General features: G+C 51.9%; 1 protein-coding gene across 1 annotated transcript in view; it reads right to left on the minus strand.

The window, feature by feature from the left end:
* SMC1A (structural maintenance of chromosomes 1A) overlaps window positions 1-24,784 on the minus strand; it is a 294,818-nt gene that overhangs the window by 117,597 nt on the left and 152,437 nt on the right. Inside the window, exon 13 of the mRNA XM_085629913.1 lies at window positions 23,257-23,394. Within this exon, the coding sequence (XP_085486039.1) occupies window positions 23,257-23,394 (138 nt within the window). The remainder of the gene's footprint in view (window positions 1-23,256; window positions 23,395-24,784) is intronic.

Genomic DNA, 24,784 nt, shown 5'->3' on the forward strand with positions numbered 1-24,784 from the left:
TCTCCGCACCATGTACTCTTAAATGGCAGCACTGCACTTACAGTGCCCAGGAATGGACCTGGGTACTGTAGGGGCACAGGGCTCCTGCTCTGGTGCCCACACCACTGGCATAAGGCACCCAGCTAGAGGGGTGACTGATGTATGCCATGGCAGTGTAGGTGATGGGCATGGCACACAGGGATGTGTGCCATGTCGACTCTCTGTTTTGTCTTGCACCCAAACACTCAGCCTGCAGAGGCAGTGTGTGTGTGTGTAAGGGTACAGGGCCTCTAAGGGTGGCACAAGGAGTGCTGCAGCCCTTAGAGGCCTTCCCTGGTCACAAGGCCCTGGGTACCTAGGGTACCATTTACCAGGGGCTGACATGTGGCCAGGGTTTGCCAATATGGGTTTGTTTTGTTTTAGGGAAGGAACATAGGCCCTGGGCACCTGATTGGCAGGAGTCCAGGGCACACTCAGTCAAAGTACATTCAGCAATTCAGCAACAAGTGGGGGCATACCATGCAAGAAAGATGGCACTCTCACATAGGGGCACAGGGCTCATGCTCCTGTGCCCACACCACTGGCATAGGACACCCAGCTAGAGGGGTGGCTGATGTATCCCAGGGCAGTGTAGGTTGTGGGCATGGCACACAGGGATATATGCCATGTCGACTCTTTGTTTTGCCTTGTACCCAGACACTCAGCCTGCAAGAGCAGTGTGGTTGTGTTAGGGTACAGGGCCTCTAAGGGTGGCAGAAAAAGTGACGATCGTGATGCAAGACGCCATCATTCCCAGCAGTTGCATATAGAATTGAGCTGGAAGTGATTGATTGGCTTGAAACTGGAGAACTAACGCCTGAATGTTTCGAATTCTGGTAAACGCCAGAGCCCTTTGAGTATCTAAAGTGGCTCCTAGGTAGTTCTGAGTTTTGGTTAGCTGAAGATGTGATTTTAACACATTTACTGTAAACCCCAGGTGGTGAAGTAACAATTGTTATGGAAATATGCTTGAGACATGGTTAGTACGTGCTGGCTTTGATGAGCCAGTCGTCTAGGTATGGGAAGACATGCAACTTTGTCTTCTTAGATGAGCAGCTACTACCGCCAGACACTTTGTGAAGACTCTGGGGGGCAGGGGTGACTCAGAATGGGAGTACCGTGAATGGGTAATGTTGACCTGCTACCACAAACCTGTAACATTTTGAATATGCTACTTACCAGTATGCATCTGTTCTTGGCATGTAGGGCTGCTGACATTCATATCTGTGCATAGATCACCACCTAGTGTTGGGTCTGGATGATTGCACATTGTTGTCCTGGAAGAGTCTTTGAAGTATCACGAGATAGGTGGCTCCTCCCGTGGACTACAGTGCGCATGGGCATCCTCTTTGGCATTTTGCGTTTTCCCTTGTGGCGAATAGGTCTATCTCTGGGTGACCCCACTGTTGGAAGTACGGTTGGAGTACTGATGGATGTAGCTCCCACTCGTGCATTTGGTGGCGGTGTCTGCTGAGCAGATCCGCCATCTGGTTGTCCTTGCCCGGGAGGTGTTCCGCCATGAGGAATATGTTCCTTTGAATGGCCCACTTCCACATGCTCTGAGCCAGATGAGACAACTGTGGAGAGTGTGTTCCTCCCTGCTTCTGTATGTAGTACATGGCAGTCATGTTGTCCGTCCGGATCAACACGACTTTGTTGCACAAGTGTACTTTGAATGCCTTCATGGCTAGGAAGATTGCCATCAGTTCCAGAAGGTTGATGTGCATCTTCTGTTGCTGTGTCGTCCATAGTCCCTGCACTGTGTAATTGAGTACATGGGCTCCCAATCCCTGGAGAGACGCGTCCGCCGTCAGTATTATTTGTGGAACAGGCTCTTGGAACGGTCGGTCCTTGCAAAGGTTGTGTGGATTCCACCAATGCAGAGAGTTGTATGCCCGACCGCTCACCAACACTAGGTCTTTCAACTGTCCTGGAGTCTGATTCCATTGACTTGCCAAGCACTCCTGAAGCGGGCGCATATGCAGTCTCGCGTGCGGGACTATGAAGATGCAGGAGGCCATCATGCCTATCAACTGCATGAACACTCGCGCTGGAAGGGAGTGTTGTGGTCTGAACTTTATCAGCAGTTGCATGCTGTTGATTCTCGCTAAATTTGGCTGAGCTTTGGCAGCCAGAGTGTCTATAGTCGCGCCCAGGTACTGCCGTACGTGGGCGGGTTGGAGATGTGACTTTGGATAATTCAGTGAGAATCCCAGACTGTGAAGAAGGTGAATGGTGTGGGATATGTGGCTGGCACACTGCTGGGCTGACTTTGCCTAACAAGCCAGTCGTCCAGGTAAGGGAAGACGTGAATGTGCTGTCTTCTTAAGTGTGCGGCCACTGTGGCTAGGCACTTGGTAAAGACTCTGGGCGCTGTTGTTACTCCGAAAGGGAGTACTTTGAACTGATAATGCTGATCCTGAAGAGTGAACCGGAGATATTTTTTGTGTGATGGGTGTATGGGTATGTGGAAATACGCATCCTTTAAATCTAGTGTTGCTAGGAAGTCTCCCTGACTGAGTAACGGCAGAACCTGCTGGAGGGTGAGCATATGAAAATGGTCTGACAGAATGTATTGGTTGAGGGGGCAGAGGTCTAGTATAGGTCGTAAAGACCCGTCCTTTTTTGGGATTAAGAAGTACAGAGAGTACACCCCTGACCCCCGCTGTTCCATAGGCACGAGCTCTATGGCTCCTTTTTGCAGCATACTTAGTACTTCTTGCTGCAATAATGTCAAGTGCTCTGCGGACATAGGACGGTGTCTTGGTGGTATGTTGGGTGGATTGGATGTTAATTCCAGACAATAACCGTACTGGACAATTTCTCTGACCCACCTGTCTGTGGTGATGGATCTCCAGACTGGCAGGAACTGTTGGAGTCTCCCCCCGACCGGTGGTATGTGGGCGGGGGGCAGCGACAAGACGTCACTGTTTGTTATTGGCGGAGGACCTGGTGTTATTGTGTCCTCGTCCTCTGCCTTTGGTGCTGGATCCACGATATCCACCCCTATTGTTTTTATTATAGGTACTCTGGGTACCTCCTTTTACTGTACTGCTGCTGGGACCCCTGACCTCTAGCTGCTCCTCTATTTCCGGGGCGACGAAAGGAGCCACTCCGAAACTGCTGCGACTGTAGAGCCCCCATAGATTTCGCAGTTTGTGTCCTTTTTAATCTTTTCCAGTGTAGTGTCAACCTCGGGGCCAAATAAAAAGTCTGGGTTGACTGGTTGATTCAAGATACTATTTTAAAACTCAGGTTTGAAGCCTGATATTCTCAGCCATGCGTGCCTCCTCAACATCACACTAGTGTTGATTGCCCTTGCTGCAGTGTCAGCTGCATCTAGTGCACATTTGATGGACGCATTTGTAATGAGTTGCCCCTCTCTGATGAGGAGCTCCGCTCCATCTTTGTATTCATCTGGTAGGTGTTCTAGCAGTGTTTCTAGTGTATCGTAGTGTGACCTGTCGTATCGGGCCAGGAGTGCCTGAGTGTTGGCAATGCGCCAGATGTTTGCTGCTTGTGCCGCTACCCTTTTGCCTGATGTTTCTAGCACTTTGGACTCCTTGTCCAGAGGAGGAGCATCCCCTGTAGTCTGCGAGTTAGCTCTCTTGCGAGCATTAGAAACTACCATGGAGTCCAACGGCAATTGACCCTTAATGTACATGGGGTCTCCGGGTGCAGGTTTGTATTTCTTCTCTATTCTGGGGTTCAATACCCGTGCCCTGGTGGTTTCCTTAAAGATGTCCTTAGCATGTTTAAGAACCCCTTTCAGCATTGGTAGAGTCTTGACCATTCTTTCTGATGTGGAGAACTTGTCCACCAAGAAATCCTCCTCCACAGAGTCGGAATGGAGTTCCACTCCGTGATTGGCAGCCGCCCTTTCAATGAGGGCGTTAAAAGCAGCAGTATCTTCAGTGGGAGATGTTTTGACATTGTAAAGATGAGTGTCAGGAGCATCTTGTGGGTCACCTTGGTCAGTAGGGTCTCCCCATGCTTGATCTGGGTCTTGCTGTTGGTCATCAGGGTAATTATCCACAGGATAAGTGGTATCATCCCCAATATAGCCCTCTCCTGCATCCTGTTCCGAGTGTGTAGGAGAAAAGGATGGTGGTTCCTGATGATAGGTGTGGAATGTTTCTACAAGCACTGGCGTCGAACCTGAAGCCAGTTTCCTTTTTAGTGGAATCTTGTAGGAGTCCAAAGCCTTCTCTGGAACAATTCTCCGCTTGCGGAACAGCAGCCTACCAGTGTCGGCGTCGATAAACTGGTCCTGCGAGTCCTCGACATCGGTTCTTTCCGTGGACACTGTTGTGTTTGTTGGAGACTCCTCCTAAGTTCGAACATCTTCGGTGCTCCGGGTGGCGGCAATCCAAACTTGATCGGTGCCGGCGCCGAGTGAGCTTTAGCGACTTTGTGTGGTTCGGGACCCGTTATTGGTTCGAGGGTTGCCCGTTCCCTGATGCGCTGTAGGGACTCCGACACCTGTTGCAACGTGAATGCAGACGGTGCTTTGGAACCGATAGGCTCTTTGGAGACAGGCCTTGACGCGGTCTCCGGTTTCTTCCCAGCCTTCGGGTTTTCGATCCGAAGTTTGGGATCGACGACTGGTTGATTCGATATCTTGGCAGTCGCCGCACTCTTCGGTATTGACGTAGTCGGATCGACCACCGTGACCTTGGTGGTCGGTGTTCCAACCTTCGGTGCCATAGGCCGTTGCGTCTTCTCGGGACCGAAGCCCTTCTACTGTGTCTCGGTGCCGAAGCCCTTTTTTGTCTTCTCCGTACCGAAGTCCTTCTTTGTTTGGTCGGCTCCGATGTCCCTTTTCTGTGTCGACGGGTTGGAGGGCTTCGATCCGACTTGAACCAGTTGCACTTTCGGTTTCGATTTGACCGGTGCTGGTTTTGGTTTCGCTTTCACTGAATCGAATCCAGTCTTTTTTGATAGCGTTGGCTCTTTCGAAATGTTCGAAGCCGGGCCTTCAGGCGGGGCTGTAGAACGATCCGACTGATCTTGGGTAAGGCCCGCAGGCGATCCCTCGACCTGAGCCTTGTCAAGACTGTGTCCTTCGGCCTCCGCATCGACGGATTGGCCTAGCTCCTCGCACGAGCTATCTTCCTTGGCCCCAAGGGCCTCATCGTCGTCTCCTACCTAGTCGACGACGTCTTTGTCCTCGAAGATCACCTCATCATCGTCGTCAGATTGGGATTCATGCTCCGAAGCATGGCTCGAGTCTATCTCGTCGACACTCTCGACTTCCTCATCCTCGGTGCCGAATATGTTAACCGGGTTAGGCGCCGATTGTTTGGCCTCCAATGTAGCCGCCCGTCGATTCCGAAGTGTCTTCTTTGACCGGAACCGGGCGCAGGCCATATACCTTGACTCATCATGATCCGGTGATAAGCATTTGTTACACACCGGATGGACATCGATGTGTGGATATTTCGCATGACATAAAGGACATCTCTTGAAGGGAGTCCTCGATTCCATCCTCGAACGTCGATCGATGTTCGGACCGAGAGTAGGTCCGAGAAGTGTGAATAAGTCTGAGAACAAGTATAATAGTCTGTCGATACCGAACGCAAACAATACCGACGATACCTAAAGGCTTTTGCCTTAAATAAAGTTTTCCTAACTTGAGCTAAGATAAGCACATCCGAACCCAATGGCGGAAAAAAACAATCTGAGGATGGAGAGGATGCCCATGCGCACTGTAGTCCAGGGGAGGAGCCACCTATCTCGTGATACTTCGAAGACTCTTCCAGGACAACAATGTGCAATCATCCGGACCCAACACTAGGCGGCGATCTATGCACAGATATGAATTCAGCAGCCCACATGCCTCGAACGCAGTGAGCCGGGTGGATTAGAATATAAAAGTAGGCGTCCTTTAAGTCTAGAGTACACAGAAAGTCACCCTTTTGCAAAAGAGGTAGTACCTGTTGAAGTGTTACCATGTGGAAATGGTCTGACTGTATGTAAAAATTTAGTTCTCGGAGATCTAATATTGGTCTGAGAGCGCTGTCCTTTTTGGGAATTGGGAAGTAAAAGGAGTACACGCCGACCCTTGATGTTGTGGTGGGAGGGCTCTATAGCTCATTTTAGTAGTAGAGACTGTACCTCTATTTTGAGTAGGTGTAGTTGATCCGGTGAAAATGTGTGTGACTGTGGGGGAATGTTTGTAGGACTGTTGATGAACTCCAGGCAGTAACCACAACAATGGATAATCTGTAGAACCCACTTGTCCGTTGTTATTGACTGCCGAGTTGGCAAAAAATCTGAGTCTTGCCCCGACAGGTGTTAAGTGGTCCCCGGGGGGGGGGAAGGAGTGGGGGGGAGGGGGGGGGGGGGGGAATATGGGTAAGTCACTGTTTAGTATTGGAGGGGGAGGTGTGTGTGTTAGAACCTCTACCTTTGCCTCTGTAACCCCCTCTGAAGTAGTTGTTAGAGCCAGTGGGTTGGTTATTGCCCTTGTATGTGGATGTAGTTTCCGATGAAGTATTTTTGGACCCTGCTCAATAGAAGGAGTGCCGAAAGGAACCACGGCCTTGTGTGGACTGAAGGGCTCCTATTGATTTGGCCACTTCAGTGTCCTTCATCTTTTCCAGTGAATAATCTACCACTGGGCCAAAGAGGTGCTCTTTATCTAAAGGTGTGTTCAATATGGAGGTCTGCACCTCAGGTTTGAACCCTGATATACATAGCCAAGCGTGTCTTTTTAAAAGGACGCTAGTGTTTACCGCTCTGGCAGATGTGTCAGCAGTATCTAGGGAACATCTGATTTGATTGCTTGAAATAAGCTGTCCCTCCCGTACTAAATCTTGTGCTTTAGATTTACTCTCTTGGGGCAGAAATTGGATGAGTTGTTCCATTTCATCTTAATGCGCACGGTCGCATCTGGCTAATAGTGCTTGTGTGTTAGATATGCGCCAGACATTCACTGCTTGCGAGGCCACCCTTTTCCCTGACGCATCGAGAAGCTTTGATTCTTTATCGGGGTGGAGCATCCCCTGTAGATTGGGAGTTTGCCCTTTCGAGAGCATTTGAAGCTACCAATGAGTCTAAAGGTAACTGTCCCTTTATGTACACTGGGTCAGATGGCGCTAGCTTATACTTTTTATCCACCCTAGGTAAGGATACGTGCCCTGACACGATCGTTAAATATGTCTACATGCGTGATCATCCTTTTCAACAGGGGTAACGCATGTGTTGACCTTTGTGTACTATTAAGTGTTTTAAAAAGGAGGAATATGCTACTTACCAGTATGCATCTGTTCTTGGCATGTAGAGCTGCAGAGTTGTACACTTAGCATAGATCGCCATCTGGTGTTGGGCCCGGATGTTTGCAGTTTGTTTTTGTTCTTTGGACAGTCTTTGGAAGTCACGAGTTTGGTGACTCCTCCTTCGGTCCGTACTGCGCATGGGCTTCGGCTCCATCCTCAGATTGTTTTTCGCCAACAGGGAAATGATGGAGCGTAGCAATAACAGTGAGAAACCCGTGTGTGTTATATCTAAATAAGATGTACTGGAACGGATACAGGTAGCCGGGGAGGCGGGTGGGCGTGTACAACTCTGCAGCTCTACATGCCAAGAACAGATGCATACTGGTAAGTAGCATATTCCGTTCGAGGCATATGAGCTGCTGATTGTACACTTAGCATAGATTATATAGCAGTACCCAACCTTAGCGGCGACCACCGGTATCCGTTGCAGCGGTTTGAAAAAGTGTCTTTAGTACAGCCTGGCCCACCCTAGCTTGCTGCTTGGAATGCACATCTACACAGTAATGTTTTGTGAAGGTGTGCGGTGTTGACCATGTGGCTGCTTTGCAGATGTCATCTAAGGGTATGTTCCCTAGAAAAGCCATAGAAGCCCCTAACTTTCTTGTAGAGTGGGCTTTAGGCGGAACAGATAATGTTCTTTTTGCCTTTTGATAGCAAATTTGTATGCACTTCACAATCCACCTAGCTATCCCTGATTTAGAGATGGGGTTGCCTTTATGTGGTGGAGAGAAGGAAACGAACAATTGTTTAGTCTTCCTGAAGGGTTGCGTTCTTTGTATGTAGTACAGCAACGCCCTTTTAACATCGAGTGTGTGTAAGGCCCTCTCTGCAACAGATTGAGGTTGCGAGAAGAAGACAGGTAATTCCACCGATTGATTGAGATGGAAGGGGGAAATGACCTTGGGCAGAAACTTCGGATTTGTGCGAAGTATGACCTTGCTGTGATGTATTTGTAGGAAGGGTTCCTGTATAGTGAACGCTTGTATTTCACCAACCCTTCTAAGGGAAGTGATAGCTACGAGAAAAGCTGTTTTCCAGGTGAGAAACTGTAGCTCACATTTATGCATTGGTTCGAAGGGCGGACCCATTAGCCGTGTAAGAACTAAATTTAGATTCCATACAGGGGAAGGTGGTGCCCTGGGAGGAATTACTCGTTTAAGGCCTTCCATAAAGGCTTTAATAGCGGGCACTCTGAACAGTGATAAATGCTGTCTGTTTTGTAGATAAGCAGCGATCGCTGCTAGGTGTAGGCGTATGGATGAATATGCCAGGTTACACCTGTGAAGATGGAGCAGATAGCATATGATGTGCTGTATGGATGCATCTAAAGGGTTGATTGTATTGTTACGGCAGTAAATTACAAATCTTTTCCACTTTGCGGCATAGCATGCTCTAGTGGTAGGACGCCTGGCTTCCATGATGATGTTCATGCAATCAGGGGGAAGGTTAAGGTATCCAAATTCTAAGATTTCAGGAGCCAGATCGCAAGGTTGAGCTGAGCTGGGTCCGGGTGCCTGATTTCTCCATGGTTCTGGGTTAGGAGGCATGGGGATAGGTGCAGTTTTTGATGTGGTACCACTGATAGTTGTAGTAGTGTGGTGTACCACGGCTGCCTGGCCCACGTCGGAGCTACTAGAATGAGTGTGAGGGAGTGTTGTTGTAGCTTTCTTACCACTAATGGAATTAGTGGGAGAGGTGGAAAGGCGTATGCAAATCTGCCTGACCAGTTCATCCATATCGCATTGCCCTTGGACAATGGGTGTGGGTATCTGGCGGCGAAGCTTGGGCATTTGGAGTTTGTGGGTGGCGAAGAGGTCTATCTGAGGATGCCCCCACTGTTGGAAGAATGGGTGAAGAACTTGTGGATGCAGTTCCCATTCGTGTAGTTGTTGCGTTTGTCTGCTGAGCAGATCTGCCATGGTGTTTTGTACGCCTGGAACGTGCTGCGCCAGGAGAAAGATGTTTTGGGGAATTGCCCATCTCCATATGCTCTGGGCTAAGCGGGAGAGCTTGGGAGAGTGTGTCCCCCCCTGTTTTTGGATATAATACATCGCAGTCATATTGTCTGTGCGAATGAGGACTGCTTTGCCCGAAATCTGTTTTTGGAAGGATTTTAGGGCTAGAAAGATCGCCAAGAGCTCCAGATGGTTGATGTGGAGCGATTTTTGCTGTGGCGTCCATAGACCTTGCATTGTGAGGTGTAGGAGGTGCGCTCCCCAGCCGGAGAGCGATGCGTCCTCTGTTAGAATCACCTGAGGAACCGGGTCCAGGAACGGCCGCCCTTTGGAAAGGTTTGTGGTGTTCCACCACTGCAGAGTGTGATGTGTGCGGCCGTCCACCTACACCAGATCCGTCAGCTGACCCTGGGCCTGGTTCCACTGTTGTGCTAGGCACTCTTGAAGTGGACGCATGTGGAGTCTTGCATGGGGCACTATGAAAATGCAAGACGCCATCATTCCTATGAGCTTCATAAACACTCTTGCTGGAAGAGAGTGTTGAGGAAGGAATGTTTTGCGTAAGGCTTGAATGCTTGTGATTCTGGCTGAGTTTGGATAGGCAATACCCTTGGAGGTGTCTATAGTGGCCCCGAGATATTGCTTTGTGTGAGATGGTATGAGGTGGGACTTTTGGTAGTTCACCGTGAAGGCTAGCTGGTGGAGCAGTTGGATGGTGCTGTTTGTATGTTGCACACATTGGTGGTAGGACGCGGCTTTTATCAGCCAGTCGTCTAAGTAAGGGAAGACGTGAATATGTTGACGTCTGAGGTGTGCTGCCACTACCGCTAGGCATTTGGTAAACACCCGTGGTGCGGTGGTAACCCCGAAGGGGAGAACCGTGAATTGGTAATGCTGCCCGTCCACCACGAACCTGAGGTACTTCCTGTGAGAGGGGTGTATTGGAATGTGAAAGTATGCGTCTTTCAGATCCATGGTAGTGAGAAAGTCTCCCTGGCAGAGGAGCGGGAGGACTTGTTGTAGGGTGACCATGTGGAAATGGTGTGAATGTATGTAGGCATTTAGAGGCCGGAGGTCCAGAATGGGCCTGAGGGTCCCGTCTTTCTTTGGTATTAAGAAATATAGGGAGTAGACCCCTAGATTTTGCTGATTGACGGGGACCTGCTCTATAGCGTGTTTTTGGAGGAGGGAGAGTACCTCCTGTTTGAGCAGTGTGGAATGTTCTTGAGACATTGGACGGTGCCTTGGTGGGATATTGGGTGGGGTAGATGTTAGCTCGAGACAGTACCCTGACCGAATGATTTGGGTCACCCATTTGTCCGATGTTATGGACTCCCATGCGTGGATAAAGTTTTGTAGTCTGCCCCCGACCGGAGTGGGATGGTCTGGGGGGAGCGAAGGGAAGTCATTGTGCGGGTGGGGTAGCAGAACGGGTGGTGTTAGTTTTGCCCCTGCCCTTATTGTTGTTGCCTCTGTAACCACCCCTTTGGTTGCCCTTTGAAAAGGTATTTTGAGGAGGGGACTTGTAGGAGGTAGAGGCGCTATCGGTGGAGAAGCCTCTGCCTGTGCCACGAAAGGATGAGCGTCGAAAGGAACGTTTAGAGGCTTGTGTTTGGAGTGCCCCCATAGACTTTGCTGTGTCTGTGTCCTTTTTCATCTTTTCCAACGCTTCGTCTACCTTTGGCCCAAAGAGAGTTTGTTGGTCAAAAGGGTGATTGAGTATGGACGCCTGGACTTCAGGTTTGAACCCTGAGATCCTGAGCCAGGCATGGCGACGAAGCAGGACACTGGTATTTATGGCTCTAGATGCAGTGTCGGCTGCATCGAGGGCACACTTAATGGAGGTGTTTGTAATTAGTTTACCCTCCTGTATCAGGTCATGAGCCTTGCGCTTGTGTTTTTCGGGAAGGTGCTGCATAAGAGCCTCAAGTTTGTCGTAGTGTGCTCTGTCATAGCGCGCAAGTAGCGCTTGTGTATTTGCAATGCGCCACATGTTTGCAGCTTGGGAGGCGGTGCGTTTGCCAGACGCGTCTAGAAGTTTCGATTCCTTGTCTGGCGGTGGTGCTTCTCCTGAGGACTGGGAGTTAGCCCGCTTTCTAGCTGTGGAGACAACTAGGGAATCTAAGGGAGCAGGGCCCTTAATGTATGCAGGGTCTGTGGGTGCCGCCTTGTACTTTTTCCTCTATTCTAGGGTTCAGTACCCTGGCCCTGACAGGGTCTTTGAACACCTCTGCAGCATGCTTGGGGACACCCTTAAGCATGGGCAAAATAGACGTGGATTTGTCCTGAATGTCAAATGTGTCCAGTAGGAAGTCGTCTTCCACTGGTTCGCTGTGCATGTCCACCCCATGGTAGTGTGCTGCTCTCTGCACTAAGTGATGAAACCCTAAGGAGTCCTCTGGAGGAGACGGCCTGGATAGGTATAGGTCGTCCTGAGGCATATCAGGTATGTCAGGGTTGTAGTATCCTTCCCATGGGTCTGGGGTCCCCGGTGGGGTCCATTGGGGCGTCCGCTGGGTCATAATCCGGGTCCCCGTCATTCGGATCTGGGGGCGGGGTCGGGGAGTAATGAGGTAAAGGTGGCGGAGACCTGGGAGGAGGAGGGGGTGGAGGAGGTAGTGGGGAGGGCACTCTGAGGGGAGAAGTGGCAGAGTCCTTCCGTTTGGGTGGTGGAGGAGGAGCCGGAGTGTCAAGGCGTCTTTTCTTGATAATTAAAGTCAATAGCCCAGTCTTTGGATCTTTAGATAGAGTCTTTTGCAAAGGGTCTGGTGTGAACAGAGCCAGTGGCGTCGAATCGTCCGCTGGTGCCGATGGTTTCGGAGCCGAGGGCTTCGATGGTTTGTGTGCGCCATGCTTTTTTGGAGCCTCCGGTTTTTTCGGCATCGAAGGAGTTTTCGGCGCCTGTTAGACGGACCGGGAGGGTCGGCCGAGGACAAGGGGAGAGGTCTCCGGGGAGAGCCGTCTCCAGCGATCGTACAGATGAATAACTTCCCCCCCACAGATATACACCACACAAGGATAGGATTTAACGTTCTTTATAGGTGATTTCTTAAGGTACGATGAAATGGTACAAGGAGGTCTGGACTCAGGGGTCCCCTCGATTCTAGTCTCTTGGTTTGGGAAAAGGGGGTAGCGGGACAGTCTGGTTACCAATCTGGTAGCTGAGATGGTATGGTGGATAGCTCACAATCCTCGAGCTCGGTGTTCTAGCTTGGACGGGCCGCTGCAGCGCCAGCAGGTCCCGGTGAGGGTGGTCGTTACACGGTCCGCGGCAGCGCCAGCAGGTCCCGATGAAGGTGGTCGTTACACGGTCCGCGGCAGCGCCAGCAGGTCCCGATGAAGGTGGTCGTTACAACGGTCCGCGGCAGCGCCAGCAGGTCCCGACGAGGATGGATGATGCAGAAGGCCGCGGCAGCGCCAGCAGGCAGGACGATATTTCACAAGGCAGGGCTACGGCAGCGCCAGTAGTCCGTCAAGGCTGAGTTCTTCTCGGTGTCTCTCGACTCCAGGATACAACTGCCTTCCTGCTCTGGAGCTGCCCTAGTTATAGGTCTGGCGCCCTTTGATGTCCGGACCCTCGCACTTGGAGGTCGGGGGTCCGGGATGAGGGAGTCCAGACACCCAGCAGGGGGTGGAGCCAGCGCCTGGGGGAGCTGGAGGGCGATCGGCACCTGGCAGGGGAGAGCCATCGACACTTCTTTCTCCCATTGACCTGCCAAGTGGTCCGTTCACCTCCTGGGTGGATGGTGGTGCCGGGATGTCGGGGCCGGGCCAGGCCCAGGGTTAGGTCAAGCTGAGGCCACGCGGCCTCGTGGCGCAGTGTCCAAGATGGCGGCTGATCCGGCCGGGGAAGCCGGTAGTGGTTCGGCCCCATGATACATGGCTGTCCGGGGGCAGGAGTTCCGTTGGGAGACGGGGTGCGGGTTGCCCTTGTGGGTAACACCTGGGAGTCCGGGGCTTGGGCCTTGTCATGCGGGGAGGGAGCAAGCCCTTCATGTGGCCTGTCCAACAGCGCCGGAGCGTCGGTGCCGACAGATTTGTGTTTATGTTTGGTCGGCACCGAGAGTCCAGGCTTCGGCACCGGTGGCTTCGGAGTCGAGCTGGGTATCCCTTTCTTCGGTGCCGAATGGTGTTTTTCAGCACCAGGCGTCGGCTGGCTCGAGCCCGAGCTGCCGTGAGACTTCTGAGGCTTCGACACCGGGCCCGAAGGTGGGGTGATAGAAGCTGTGTGCTTGGTTTTGCCCAGGCTTGCAGGCGAGGGTGTAACCTGAGTCTCTTTGGTTTTGGGCGCGGGGGTGGGAGGGGGTACAGTACTCACGACCCGCTGCGCCGGTGTGATGTCCTCCACGTCGGAGTCGTCGGCCTCGGAAGCGCTGACTACGTCATCCTCCTGCTGGGTGTGTAGTTGCCCCGAAGCTTCGGCGTCGTCTCCGAAGATGTCCGGTGGAGCCGCGGTCGAGGAGTGCGCCATGTTGCGTCGAGCTCTTCGATCCCGGATGGTCTTTTTTGATCGAAAAGACTTACAGGCAGGGCAGTCTCTGGCCTAGTGTTCTGGAGAGAGGCAAAGGTTACACACCTGATGGAGGTCGGTGTGGGGAAATTTAGACCCACATTTTGGGCACTTTTTGAACGGAGTCCTTTCCATCGGCCGGGACCGGAGTCGAGGAGGGCCCGAAGGCCGGTGCCGATGTACGGGATGGAGAAAAGTGCCGCTTCGAGAGATGAAGATGATGATGAAGAAACTCGAAGAAACGAGGATTTTCCGTTGAGGCTGGAACCGTAGAAGTTCGAAGCCGGAGCACGAAGTATCACATCCGAGCCCGATGGCGGAAAAAAACAATCTGAGGATGGAGCCGAAGCCCATGCGCAGTACGGACCGAAGGAGGAGTCACCAAACTCGTGACTTCCAAAGACTGTCCAAAGAACAAAAACAAACTGCAAACATCCGGGCCCAACACCAGATGGCGATCTATGCTAAGTGTACAATCTGCAGCTCATATGCCTCGAACAATAGTCTTCGAGGGATTCTTTGTGGAACTGCACCCCATGGTAACTGGCAGCCCTGTCTAGCAATTCAATATAGCCTACACTGTCATCCGGTGGCAAAGGCTTGGTAGGGTATAAAGTCAGGATCGTTGTCTGTGGGCGAGTCAGTGTTGTAGTCGTCCCATTAGTCTATAGGTCCTGGCTGACCATCATTATTACCATCCCCATCATCCTGATTGTCAGGTGTATGTAGTGGTGAGTGCTCAGGTGAAGTTAGCACAGGTAGAGACTGAGGAGGAGGTGGTGCTGGAAGAGGAGGAGGGGAAGGGTTAGTTCCAGTAGTTCTCTTCTTTAAAGGAATGCGATATTCCTCTTCAGTATTAGTCCTGCTCTTTAGAGTCACTTTGGTGGTAATGTGTCCAGTTTTAGGATGAATGTAAAACAGCTTCTGTTTCGGGTCCGGTTTATTGAGCGGATCGTCAAAACTGTGCTTTTTAGGTGATTTTGGGACATCAGTTTGTTTCGGCGTTGAAATTTTCGGTGCCCATGGCTTCGGGGTTGGTGTCTTCGGCTACGAGGTGGTTTTCAAGGCCTAGCTGCGCTGTTCGGAGCCGGACTTGGGCTTCAATCATGAAGCCAGACTTGGAGTGGAACTTTTCGAAGCCGGAAGGTTTTTTGGTAAGCTTCGGTGCCGAGGCAGGGCATCGGAAGCGTGGTCTCGGTGCCAACCAGGCCCGAGGGCGCGGGTTGTTCCAGAGCCTTCTTTTTAGGTTGACTTAGGAGTCGGGCGATGTAGGGACTGTACTTACAGTACATTGTCCATGCTTGATGTCTTCATCCTGGTCAGAGCCGTCCTCGGAAAGGGAGTTCGGATCCGGTTCTTCCTCGGCCCGATAGCATCGCCAGATTCTTCATCCGATTGAGGTTCAAATCGGTCGGGAATGGAACCTGCGTGTTGGCTCTGTATGTCGTGGCATCGCGCCCGAAGGTCGCGTAGCGTCTTCTTGGAGCGGAAAGCCTGGCACGCGTCGCAGTGCTGCTCACTGTGTTCTGGTGACAAACACAGGTTGCACACTGTGTGTGAGTCGGTGCGCGGGTATTTCGTGTGGCATCGAGGGCAGAATTTAAAGGGAGTTTGTTCCATCGACTGCGAGTCGAACCGAGGCAGCTAGGCCAGACGGCCTACCACGAGCTCTCCGACTGAAAGAGGTTTTTTTCCAAATAAACACGTTACGCGAGGAATGGAATATGCGATCGGAAACAATACCATTGAGGGTGAGTGTTCTACGCACCGAGCAAAACCAAATAATCGGTGTCGAATCGGAGCGCAGCGAGAAACATCCAAACTGGATAGCTGAAAAAAACAATCTGAAGATGGAGTCGATGACCATGCGCACTAACATCGAAAAGAGGAGTCACCTACCTCGTGACTATGAAGACTTCTTTGAAGAAAAACGAAGTGCGAACATCTGGACCCAACACTAGATGGCAATCTATGCTTAGCATGTGATCTACAGCTCACATGCCTCGAACAGCCTGTTTCCTTATAACTACAATCTTCCAACTGAAGTCTCTTATCAGAACCAGCATAACCATGAACACGGCTGTTCAGTCTCAGAAGGCTGCAGCGTTTACTAGAGCCCTGCATACACAGGGGCGTTCGTAGGAGCATTGCATACACACGAGCGTTCGTAGGAGCATTGCATACACACGGGCGTTCGTAGGAGCATTGCATACACAGGGGCGTTCGTAGGAGCACTGCATACACAGGGGCGTTCGTAGGAGCACTGCATACACAGGGGCGTTCGTAGGAGCACTGCATACACAGGGGCGTTCGTAGGAGCACTGCATACACAGGGGCGTTCGTAGGAGCACTGCATACACAGGGGCGTTCGTAGGAGCACTGCATACACAGGGGCGTTCGTAGGAGCACTGCATACACAGGGGCGTTCTCAAGAGCACTGCATACACAGGGGCGTTCGTAAGAGCACTGCATACACAGGGGCGTTCGTAAGAGCACTGCATACACAAGGGCGTTCGTAAGAGCACTGCATACACAGGGGCGTTCGTAAGAGCACTGCATACACAGGGGCGTTCGTAAGAGCACTGCATACACAGGGGCGTTCGTAAGAGCACTGCATACACAGGGGCGTTCGTAAGAGCACTGCATACACAGGGGCGTTCGTAAGAGCACTGCATACACAGGGGCGTTCGTAGGAGCACTGCATACACAGGGGCGTTCGTAAGAGCACTGCATACACAGGGGCGTTCGTAAGAGCACTGCATACACAGGGGTGTTCGTAAGAGCACTGCATACACAGGGGCGTTCGTAAGAGCACTGCATACACAGGGGCGTTCATAAGAGCACTGCATACACAGGGGCGTTCATAAGAGCACTGCATACACAGGGGCATTCATAAGAGCATTGCATACACAGGGGCATTCATAAGAGTATTGCATACACAGGAGCGTTCGTAGGAGCATTGCATACACAGGAGCGTTCGTAGGAGCACTGCATACACAGGGGCATTCATAAGAGCATTGCATACACAGGGGCGTTCGTAAGAGCATTGCATACACAGGGGCGTTCGTAAGAGCATTGCATACACAGGGGCATTCATAAGAGCATTGCATACACAGGGGCGTTCATAAGAGCATTGCATACACAGGGGCGTTCGTAAGAGCATTGCATACACAGGGGCGTTCGTAAGAGCACTGCATACACAGGGGCGTTCATAAGAGCATTGCATACACAGGGGCATTCATAAGAGCATTGCATACACAGGGGCATTCATAAGAGCATTGCATACACAGGGGCGTTCGTAAGAGCATTGCATACACAGGGGCGTTCGTAAGAGCATTGCATACACAGGGGCGTTCGTAAGAGCATTGCATACACAGGGGCGTTCGTAAGAGCATTGCATACACAGGGGCGTTCGTAAGAGCATTGCATACACAGGGGCGTTCGTAAGAGCATTGCATACACAGGGGCGTTCGTAAGAGCATTGCATACACAGGGGCATTCATAAGAGCATTGCATACACAGGGGCGTTCATAAGAGCATTGCATACACAGGGGCGTTCGTAAGAGCATTGCATACACAGGAGCTTTCATAAGAACCCGGAAAACACAGGGACGTTCATTAGAGCATTGCATACACAGGGGCGTTCGTAAGAGCATTGCATACACAGGGGCTTTCATAAGAACCCTGAAAACACAGGGACGTTCATTAGAGCATTGCATACACAGGGGCTTTCATAAGAGCACTGCATACACAGGGGCTTTTATAGGAGCATTGCATACACAGGGGCGTTCGTAAGAGCACTGCATACACAGGGGCGTTCGTAAGAGCACTGCATACACAGGGGCATTCATAAGAGTATTGCATACACAGGAGCGTTCGTAGGAGCATTGCATACACAGGGGCGTTCGTAGGAGCACTGCATACACAGGGGCGTTCGTAGGAGCACTGCATACACAGGGGCGTTCGTAAGAGCACTGCATACACAGGGGCGTTCGTAAGAACATTGCATACACAGGGGCGTTCGTAAGAGCATTGCATACACAGGGGCGTTCATAAGAGCACTGCATACACAGGGGCGTTCATAAGAGCACTGCATACACAGGGGCGTTCGTAAGAGCACTGCATACACAGGGGCGTTCGTAGGAGCACTGCATACACAGGGGCATTCGTAAGAGCATTGCATACACAGGGGCGTTCGTAAGAACATTGCATACACAGGGGCGTTCGTAAGAGCATTGCATACACAGGGGCGTTCGTAAGAGCATTGCATACACAGGGGCGTTCGTAAGAGCACTGCATACACAGGAGCGTTCGTAGGAGCATTGCATACACAGGGGCGTTCGTAGGAGCACTGCATACACAGGGGCGTTCGTAGGAGCACTGCATACACAGGGGCGTTCGTAAGAGCACTGCATACACAGGGGCGTTCGTAGGAGCACTGCATACACAGGGGCGTTCGTAAGAGCACTGCATACACAGGGGCGTTCGTAAGAGCACTGCATACACAGGGGCGTTCGTAAGAGCACTGCATACACAGGGGCTTTCATAAGAACCCTGAAAACACAGGGACGTTCATTAGAGCATTGCATACACAGGGGCTTTCATAAGAACCCTGCATACACAGGGGCTTTCATAGGAGCATTGCATACACAGGGGCTTTCATAAGAACCCTGCATACACAGGGGCTTTCATAGGAGCATTGCATACACAGGGGCTTTCATAAGAACCCTGCATACACAGGGGCTTTCATAGGAGCATTGCATACACAGGGGCTTTCATAAGAACCCTGCATACACAGGGGCTTTTATAGGAGCATTGCATACACAGGGGCGTTCGTAAGAGCACTGCATACACAGGGGCGTTCGTAAGAGCACTGCATACACAGGGGCATTCATAAGAGTATTGCATACACAGGAGCGTTCGTAGGAGCATTGCATACACAGGGGCGTTCGTAGGAGCATTGCTTACACAGGGGCGTTCGTAAGAGCATTGCATACACAGGGGCGTTCGTAAGAGCATTGCATACACAGGGGCGTTCATAAGAGCATTGCATACACAGGGGCGTTCGTAGGAGCATTGCATGCATAGGGGCGTTCATAAGAGCATTGCATACACAGGGGCGTTCGTAAGAGCACTGCATACACAGGGGCGTTCGTAGGAGCACTGCATACACAGGGGCGTTCGTAGGAGCACTGCATACACAGGGGCGTTCGTAAGAGCACTGCATACACAGGGGCGTTCGTAAGAGCACTGCATACACAGGGGCGTTCGTAAGAGCACTGCATACACAGGGGCGTTCGTAGGAGCACTGCATACACAGGGGCATTCGTAAGAGCATTGCATACACAGGAGCGTTCGTAGGAGCATTGCATACACAGGGGCGTTCGTAAGAGCACTGCATACACAGGGGCATTCGTAAGAGCATTGCATACACAGGGGCGTTCGTAAGAGCATTGCATACACAGGGGCGTTCATTAGAGCACTGCATATACAGGGGCGTTCATTAGAGCACTGCATACACAGGGGCGTTCATTAGAGCACTGCATACACAGGGGCGTTCATTAGAGCATTGCATACACAGGGGCGTTCATTAGAGCATTGCATACACAGGGGCGTTCGTAAGAGCATTGCATACACAGGGGCGTTCGTAAGAGCATTGCATACACAGGGGCGTTCGTAAGAGCATTGCATACACAGGGGCGTTCGTAAGAGCATTGCATACACAGGGGCGTTCATTAGAGCATTGCATACACAGGGGCATTCATAAGAGCATTGCATACACAGGGGCGTTCATTAGAGCACTGCATACACAGGGGCGTTCATTAGAGCACTGCATACACAGGGGCGTTCGTAGGAGCACTGCATACACAGGGGCGTTCGTAGGAGCACTGCATACACAGGGGCGTTCGTAGGAGCACTGCATACACAGGGGCGTTCGTAGGAGCACTGCATACACAGGGGCGTTCGTAGGAGCACTGCATACACAGGGGCGTTCGTAGGAGCACTGCATACACAGGGGCGTTCGTAAGAGCATTGCATACACAGGAGCGTTCGTAGGAGCATTGCATACACAGGGGCGTTCGTAAGAGCACTGCATACACAGGAGCGTTCGTAGGAGCACTGCATACACAGGGGCGTTCGTAGGAGCACTGCATACACAGGGGCGTTCGTAGGAGCACTGCATACACAGGGGCGTTCGTAAGAGCACTGCATACACAGGGGCGTTCGTAAGAGCACTGCATACACAGGGGCGTTCGTAAGAGCACTGCATACACAGGGGCGTTCGTAAGAGCACTGCATACACAGGGGCGTTCGTAAGAGCACTGCATACACAGGGGCGTTCGTAAGAGCACTGCATACACAGGGGCTTTCATAAGAACCCTGAAAACACAGGGACGTTCATTAGAGCATTGCATACACAGGGGCTTTCATAAGAACCCTGCATACACAGGGGCTTTCATAGGAGCATTGCATACACAGGGGCTTTCATAAGAACCCTGCATACACAGGGGCTTTCATAGGAGCATTGCATACACAGGGGCTTTCATAAGAACCTTGCATACACAGGGGCTTTCATAGGAGCATTGCATACACAGGGGCTTTCATAAGAACCCTGCATACACAGGGGCTTTTATAGGAGCATTGCATACACAGGGGCGTTCGTAAGAGCACTGCATACACAGGGGCGTTCGTAAGAGCACTGCATACACAGGGGCATTCATAAGAGTATTGCATACACAGGAGCGTTCGTAGGAGCATTGCATACACAGGGGCGTTCGTAGGAGCATTGCATACACAGGGGCGTTCGTAAGAGCATTGCATACACAGGGGCGTTCATAAGAGCATTGCATACACAGGGGCGTTCGTAGGAGCATTGCATGCATAGGGGCGTTCATAAGAGCATTGCATACACAGGGGCGTTCGTAAGAGCACTGCATACACAGGAGCGTTCGTAGGAGCATTGCATACACAGGAGCGTTCGTAGGAGCATTGCATACACAGGGGCGTTCGTAGGAGCACTGCATACACAGGGGCGTTCGTAGGAGCACTGCATACACAGGGGCGTTCATAAGAGCATTGCATACACAGGGGCGTTCGTAGGAGCACTGCATACACAGGGGCGTTCGTAAGAGCACTGCATACACAGGGGCGTTCGTAAGAGCACTGCATACACAGGGGCGTTCGTAAGAGCATTGCATACACAGGGGCGTTCGTAAGAGCATTGCATACACAGGGGCGTTCGTAAGAGCATTGCATACACAGGAGCGTTCGTAAGAGCATTGCATACACAGGGGCGTTCGTAAGAGCACTGCATACACAGGGGCATTCGTAAGAGCATTGCATACACAGGGGCGTTCGTAAGAGCATTGCATACACAGGGGCGTTCATTAGAGCACTGCATACACAGGGGCGTTCATTAGAGCACTGCATACACAGGGGCGTTCATTAGAGCACTGCATACACAGGGGCGTTCATTAGAGCATTGCATACACAGGGGCGTTCATTAGAGCATTGCATACACAGGGGCGTTCGTAAGAGCATTGCATACACAGGGGCGTTCGTAAGAGCATTGCATACACAGGGGCGTTCGTAAGAGCATTGCATACACAGGGGCGTTCATTAGAGCATTGCATACACAGGGGCGTTCATTAGAGCACTGCATACACAGGGGCGTTCATTAGAGCACTGCATACACAGGGGCGTTCGTAGGAGCACTGCATACACAGGGGCGTTCGTAGGAGCACTGCATACACAGGGGCGTTCGTAGGAGCACTGCATACACAGGGGCGTTCGTAGGAGCACTGCATACACAGGGGCGTTCGTAGGAGCACTGCATACACAGGGGCGTTCGTAAGAGCACTGCATACACAGGAGCGTTCGTAGGAGCACTGCATACACAGGGGCATTCGTAGGAGCACTGCATACACAGGGGCGTTCGTAGGAGCACTGCATACACAGGGGCGTTCGTAGGAGCACTGCATACACAGGGGCGTTCGTAGGAGCACTGCATACACAGGGGCGTTCGTAGGAGCACTGCATACACAGGGGCGTTCGTAAGAGCACTGCATACACAGGGGCGTTCGTAAGAGCACTGCATACACAGGGGCGTTCGTAAGAGCACTGCATACACAGGGGCGTTCGTAAGAGCACTGCATACACAGGGGCGTTCGTAAGAGCACTGCATACACAGGGGCGTTCGTAAGAGCACTGCATACACAGGGGCGTTCGTGAGAGCACTGCATACACAGGGGCGTTCGTAGGAGCACTGCATACACAGGGGCGTTCGTAAGAGCACTGCATACACAGGGGCGTTCGTAAGAGCACTGCATACACAGGGGCGTTCGTAAGAGCACTGCATACACAGGGGCGTTCATAAGAGCACTGCATACACAGGAGCGTTCGTAAGAGCATTGCAAACACAGGGGCGTTCGTAAGAGCACTGCATACACAGGGGCGTTCGTAAGAGCACTGCATACACAGGGGCGTTCATAAGAGCATTGCATACACAGGGGCGTTCATAAGAGCATTGCATACACAGGGGCGTTCATAAGAGCATTGCATACACAGGGGCGTTCATTAGAGCACTGCATACACAGGGGCGTTCATTAGAGCACTGCATACACAGGGGCGTTCATTAGAGCACTGCATACACAGGGGCGTTCATTAGAGCACTGCATACACAGGGGCGTTCATTAGAGCACTGCATACACGGGCGTTCGTAGGAGCACTGCATACACAGGGGCGTTCGTAGGAGCACTGCATACACAGGGGCGTTCGTAGGAGCACTGCATACACAGGGGCGTTCGTAGGAGCACTGCATACACAGGGGCGTTCGTAAGAGCACTGCATACACAGGGGCGTTCGTAAGAGCACTGCATACACAGGGGCGTTCGTAGGAGCACTGCATACACAGGGGCGTTCGTAGGAGCACTGCATACACAGGGGCGTTCGTAAGAGCATTGCATACACAGGGGCGTTCGTAAGAGCATTGCATACACAGGGGCTTTCATAAGAACCCTGAAAACACAGGGACGTTCATTAGAGCATTGCATACACAGGGGCTTTCATAAGAACCCTGCATACACAGGGGCTTTTATAGGAGCATTGCATACACAGGGGCTTTCATAGGAGCATTGCATACACAGGGGCTTTCATAGGAGCATTGCATACATAGGGGCGTTCGTAAGAGCATTGCATACATAGGGGCGTTCGTAAGAGCATTGCATACACAGGGGCGTTCGTAAGAGCATTGCATACACAGGGGCTGTCTTAAGAACCCTGCATACACAGGGGCTTTCATAAGAACCCTGCATACACAGGGGCTTTCATAAGAACCCTGCATACACAGGGGCTTTCATAGGAGCATTGCATACATAGGGGCGTTCATGAGAGCACCTAGCAGTACATCATGCTGAGCTCAGAGTAGACTGATGTAGAATGAGATTATGTACCAACACACAAATACTGGGAAAGTGCTCGGCGTCGATGGTACCTGCAGGTTTAGTGCCAGGTGTCGTGTTTTGGTCTGCTCCAGATCGCTCTGCGAGTATTTAAGCCTCATTTGCAGGCCGTGTGCCTGGGATTGCACCTGCCGCAACTCTGCCTCCTTGCGCTTCGCCTTCATTTGTTCCTGGAGACAAAAGATAAAACGTTACCAGCATGCTGCGTGTGGAATGAGAAACACACATTCACAGCACTAGCAGCCGACAACAAAGACAGCAGCTCCTGTTTCAAATCCTCAGAAGCAGAAAGTCAATGACCACCCACCCAATTATTATTCAAGGTGCTGAACGTTCTCTGCCAACTACAGCAGCAGAACCCTATACGGTACAAGGACTAAGCATGCATCAAAACACATGTAAGAACATGAAGACAAAGTCTGTAGACTTCAAAGCGAAAACATGAAGAAACCGACAACCATGTATTTATTTATATAGCAAACAACGCAAGGGGTAGCCTCGACCACTGATGAAACAAGCTACAGGAAATATCTGAAGTGGCTGGAGCAGACATTAGGACCTGCAACCCACATGCTTTGGGATCAGATTTCTTTAATGTTAGAAAAGGTAGACGGACCGGGAGGATCGGCCGGGGTCAGGAGGAGAGGTCTCCGGGGAGAGCCGTCTCCAGTGATCGTACAGACAAGTAACTTCCCCCCCACAGACAGATATCACACACGGATAAGGTTCAGTGTTCTTTATAAGCACTTATTTAAGGTACGGTTGGATGGTACAAGGAGGTCTGGACTCAGGGGTCCCCTCGATTATAGTCTCGCAAGGTAGGGAAGGGGGTAGAGGGACAGTCTATTTACCAATCAGGTAGTTCGGATGAGATGATGATGAGCTCACAATCCTCGAGCTTGGTGGTACGGGCCGCGGCAGCGCCAGCAGGTCCCGGTGTGGATGGTCGATACAACGGGCCGCGGCAGCGCCAGCAGGTCCCCGGAAGATATACGGTCCGCGGCAGCGCCAGCAGGTCCCGGTGAGGATGGTCGTTACAACGGGCCGCGGCAGCGCCAGCAGGTCCCAGGAAGATGACTGTTGCAGAGGGCCGCGGCAGCGCCAGCAGGTCCCGGTGAGGATGGTCGTTACAACGGGCCGCGGCAGCGCCAGCAGGTCCCAGGAAGATGACTGTTGCAGAGGGCCGCGGCAGCGCCAGCAGGCAGGACGATGATTCACAAGAGCGGGCTACGGCAGCGCCAGTAGACCGTCAAGGTTGAGTTCACTCGGTGTCTCTCGACTCCAGGATACAACTGCCTTCCTGCTCCGGAGCTGCCTCAGTTATAGGGCTGGTGCCCTTTGATGTCCGGACCCTCGCACTTGGAGGTCGGAGGGTCCGGGATGAAGGTGTCCAGACACCCAGCAGGGGGTGGAGCCAGTGCCTGGGGGAGCTGGGGGCGATCGACACCTGGCGGGGGAGAGCCCTTGACACTTCGTTCTCCCATTGACCTGCCAAGTGGTCCGCTCACCTCCTGGGTGGATGGTGGTGCCGGGATGTCGGGGCCGGCCAGGCCCGGGTTT

This window comes from Triturus cristatus, chromosome 10, assembly GCF_964204655.1.
Source record: "Triturus cristatus chromosome 10, aTriCri1.1, whole genome shotgun sequence".
Classification (NCBI taxonomy): domain Eukaryota; kingdom Metazoa; phylum Chordata; class Amphibia; order Caudata; family Salamandridae; genus Triturus; species Triturus cristatus.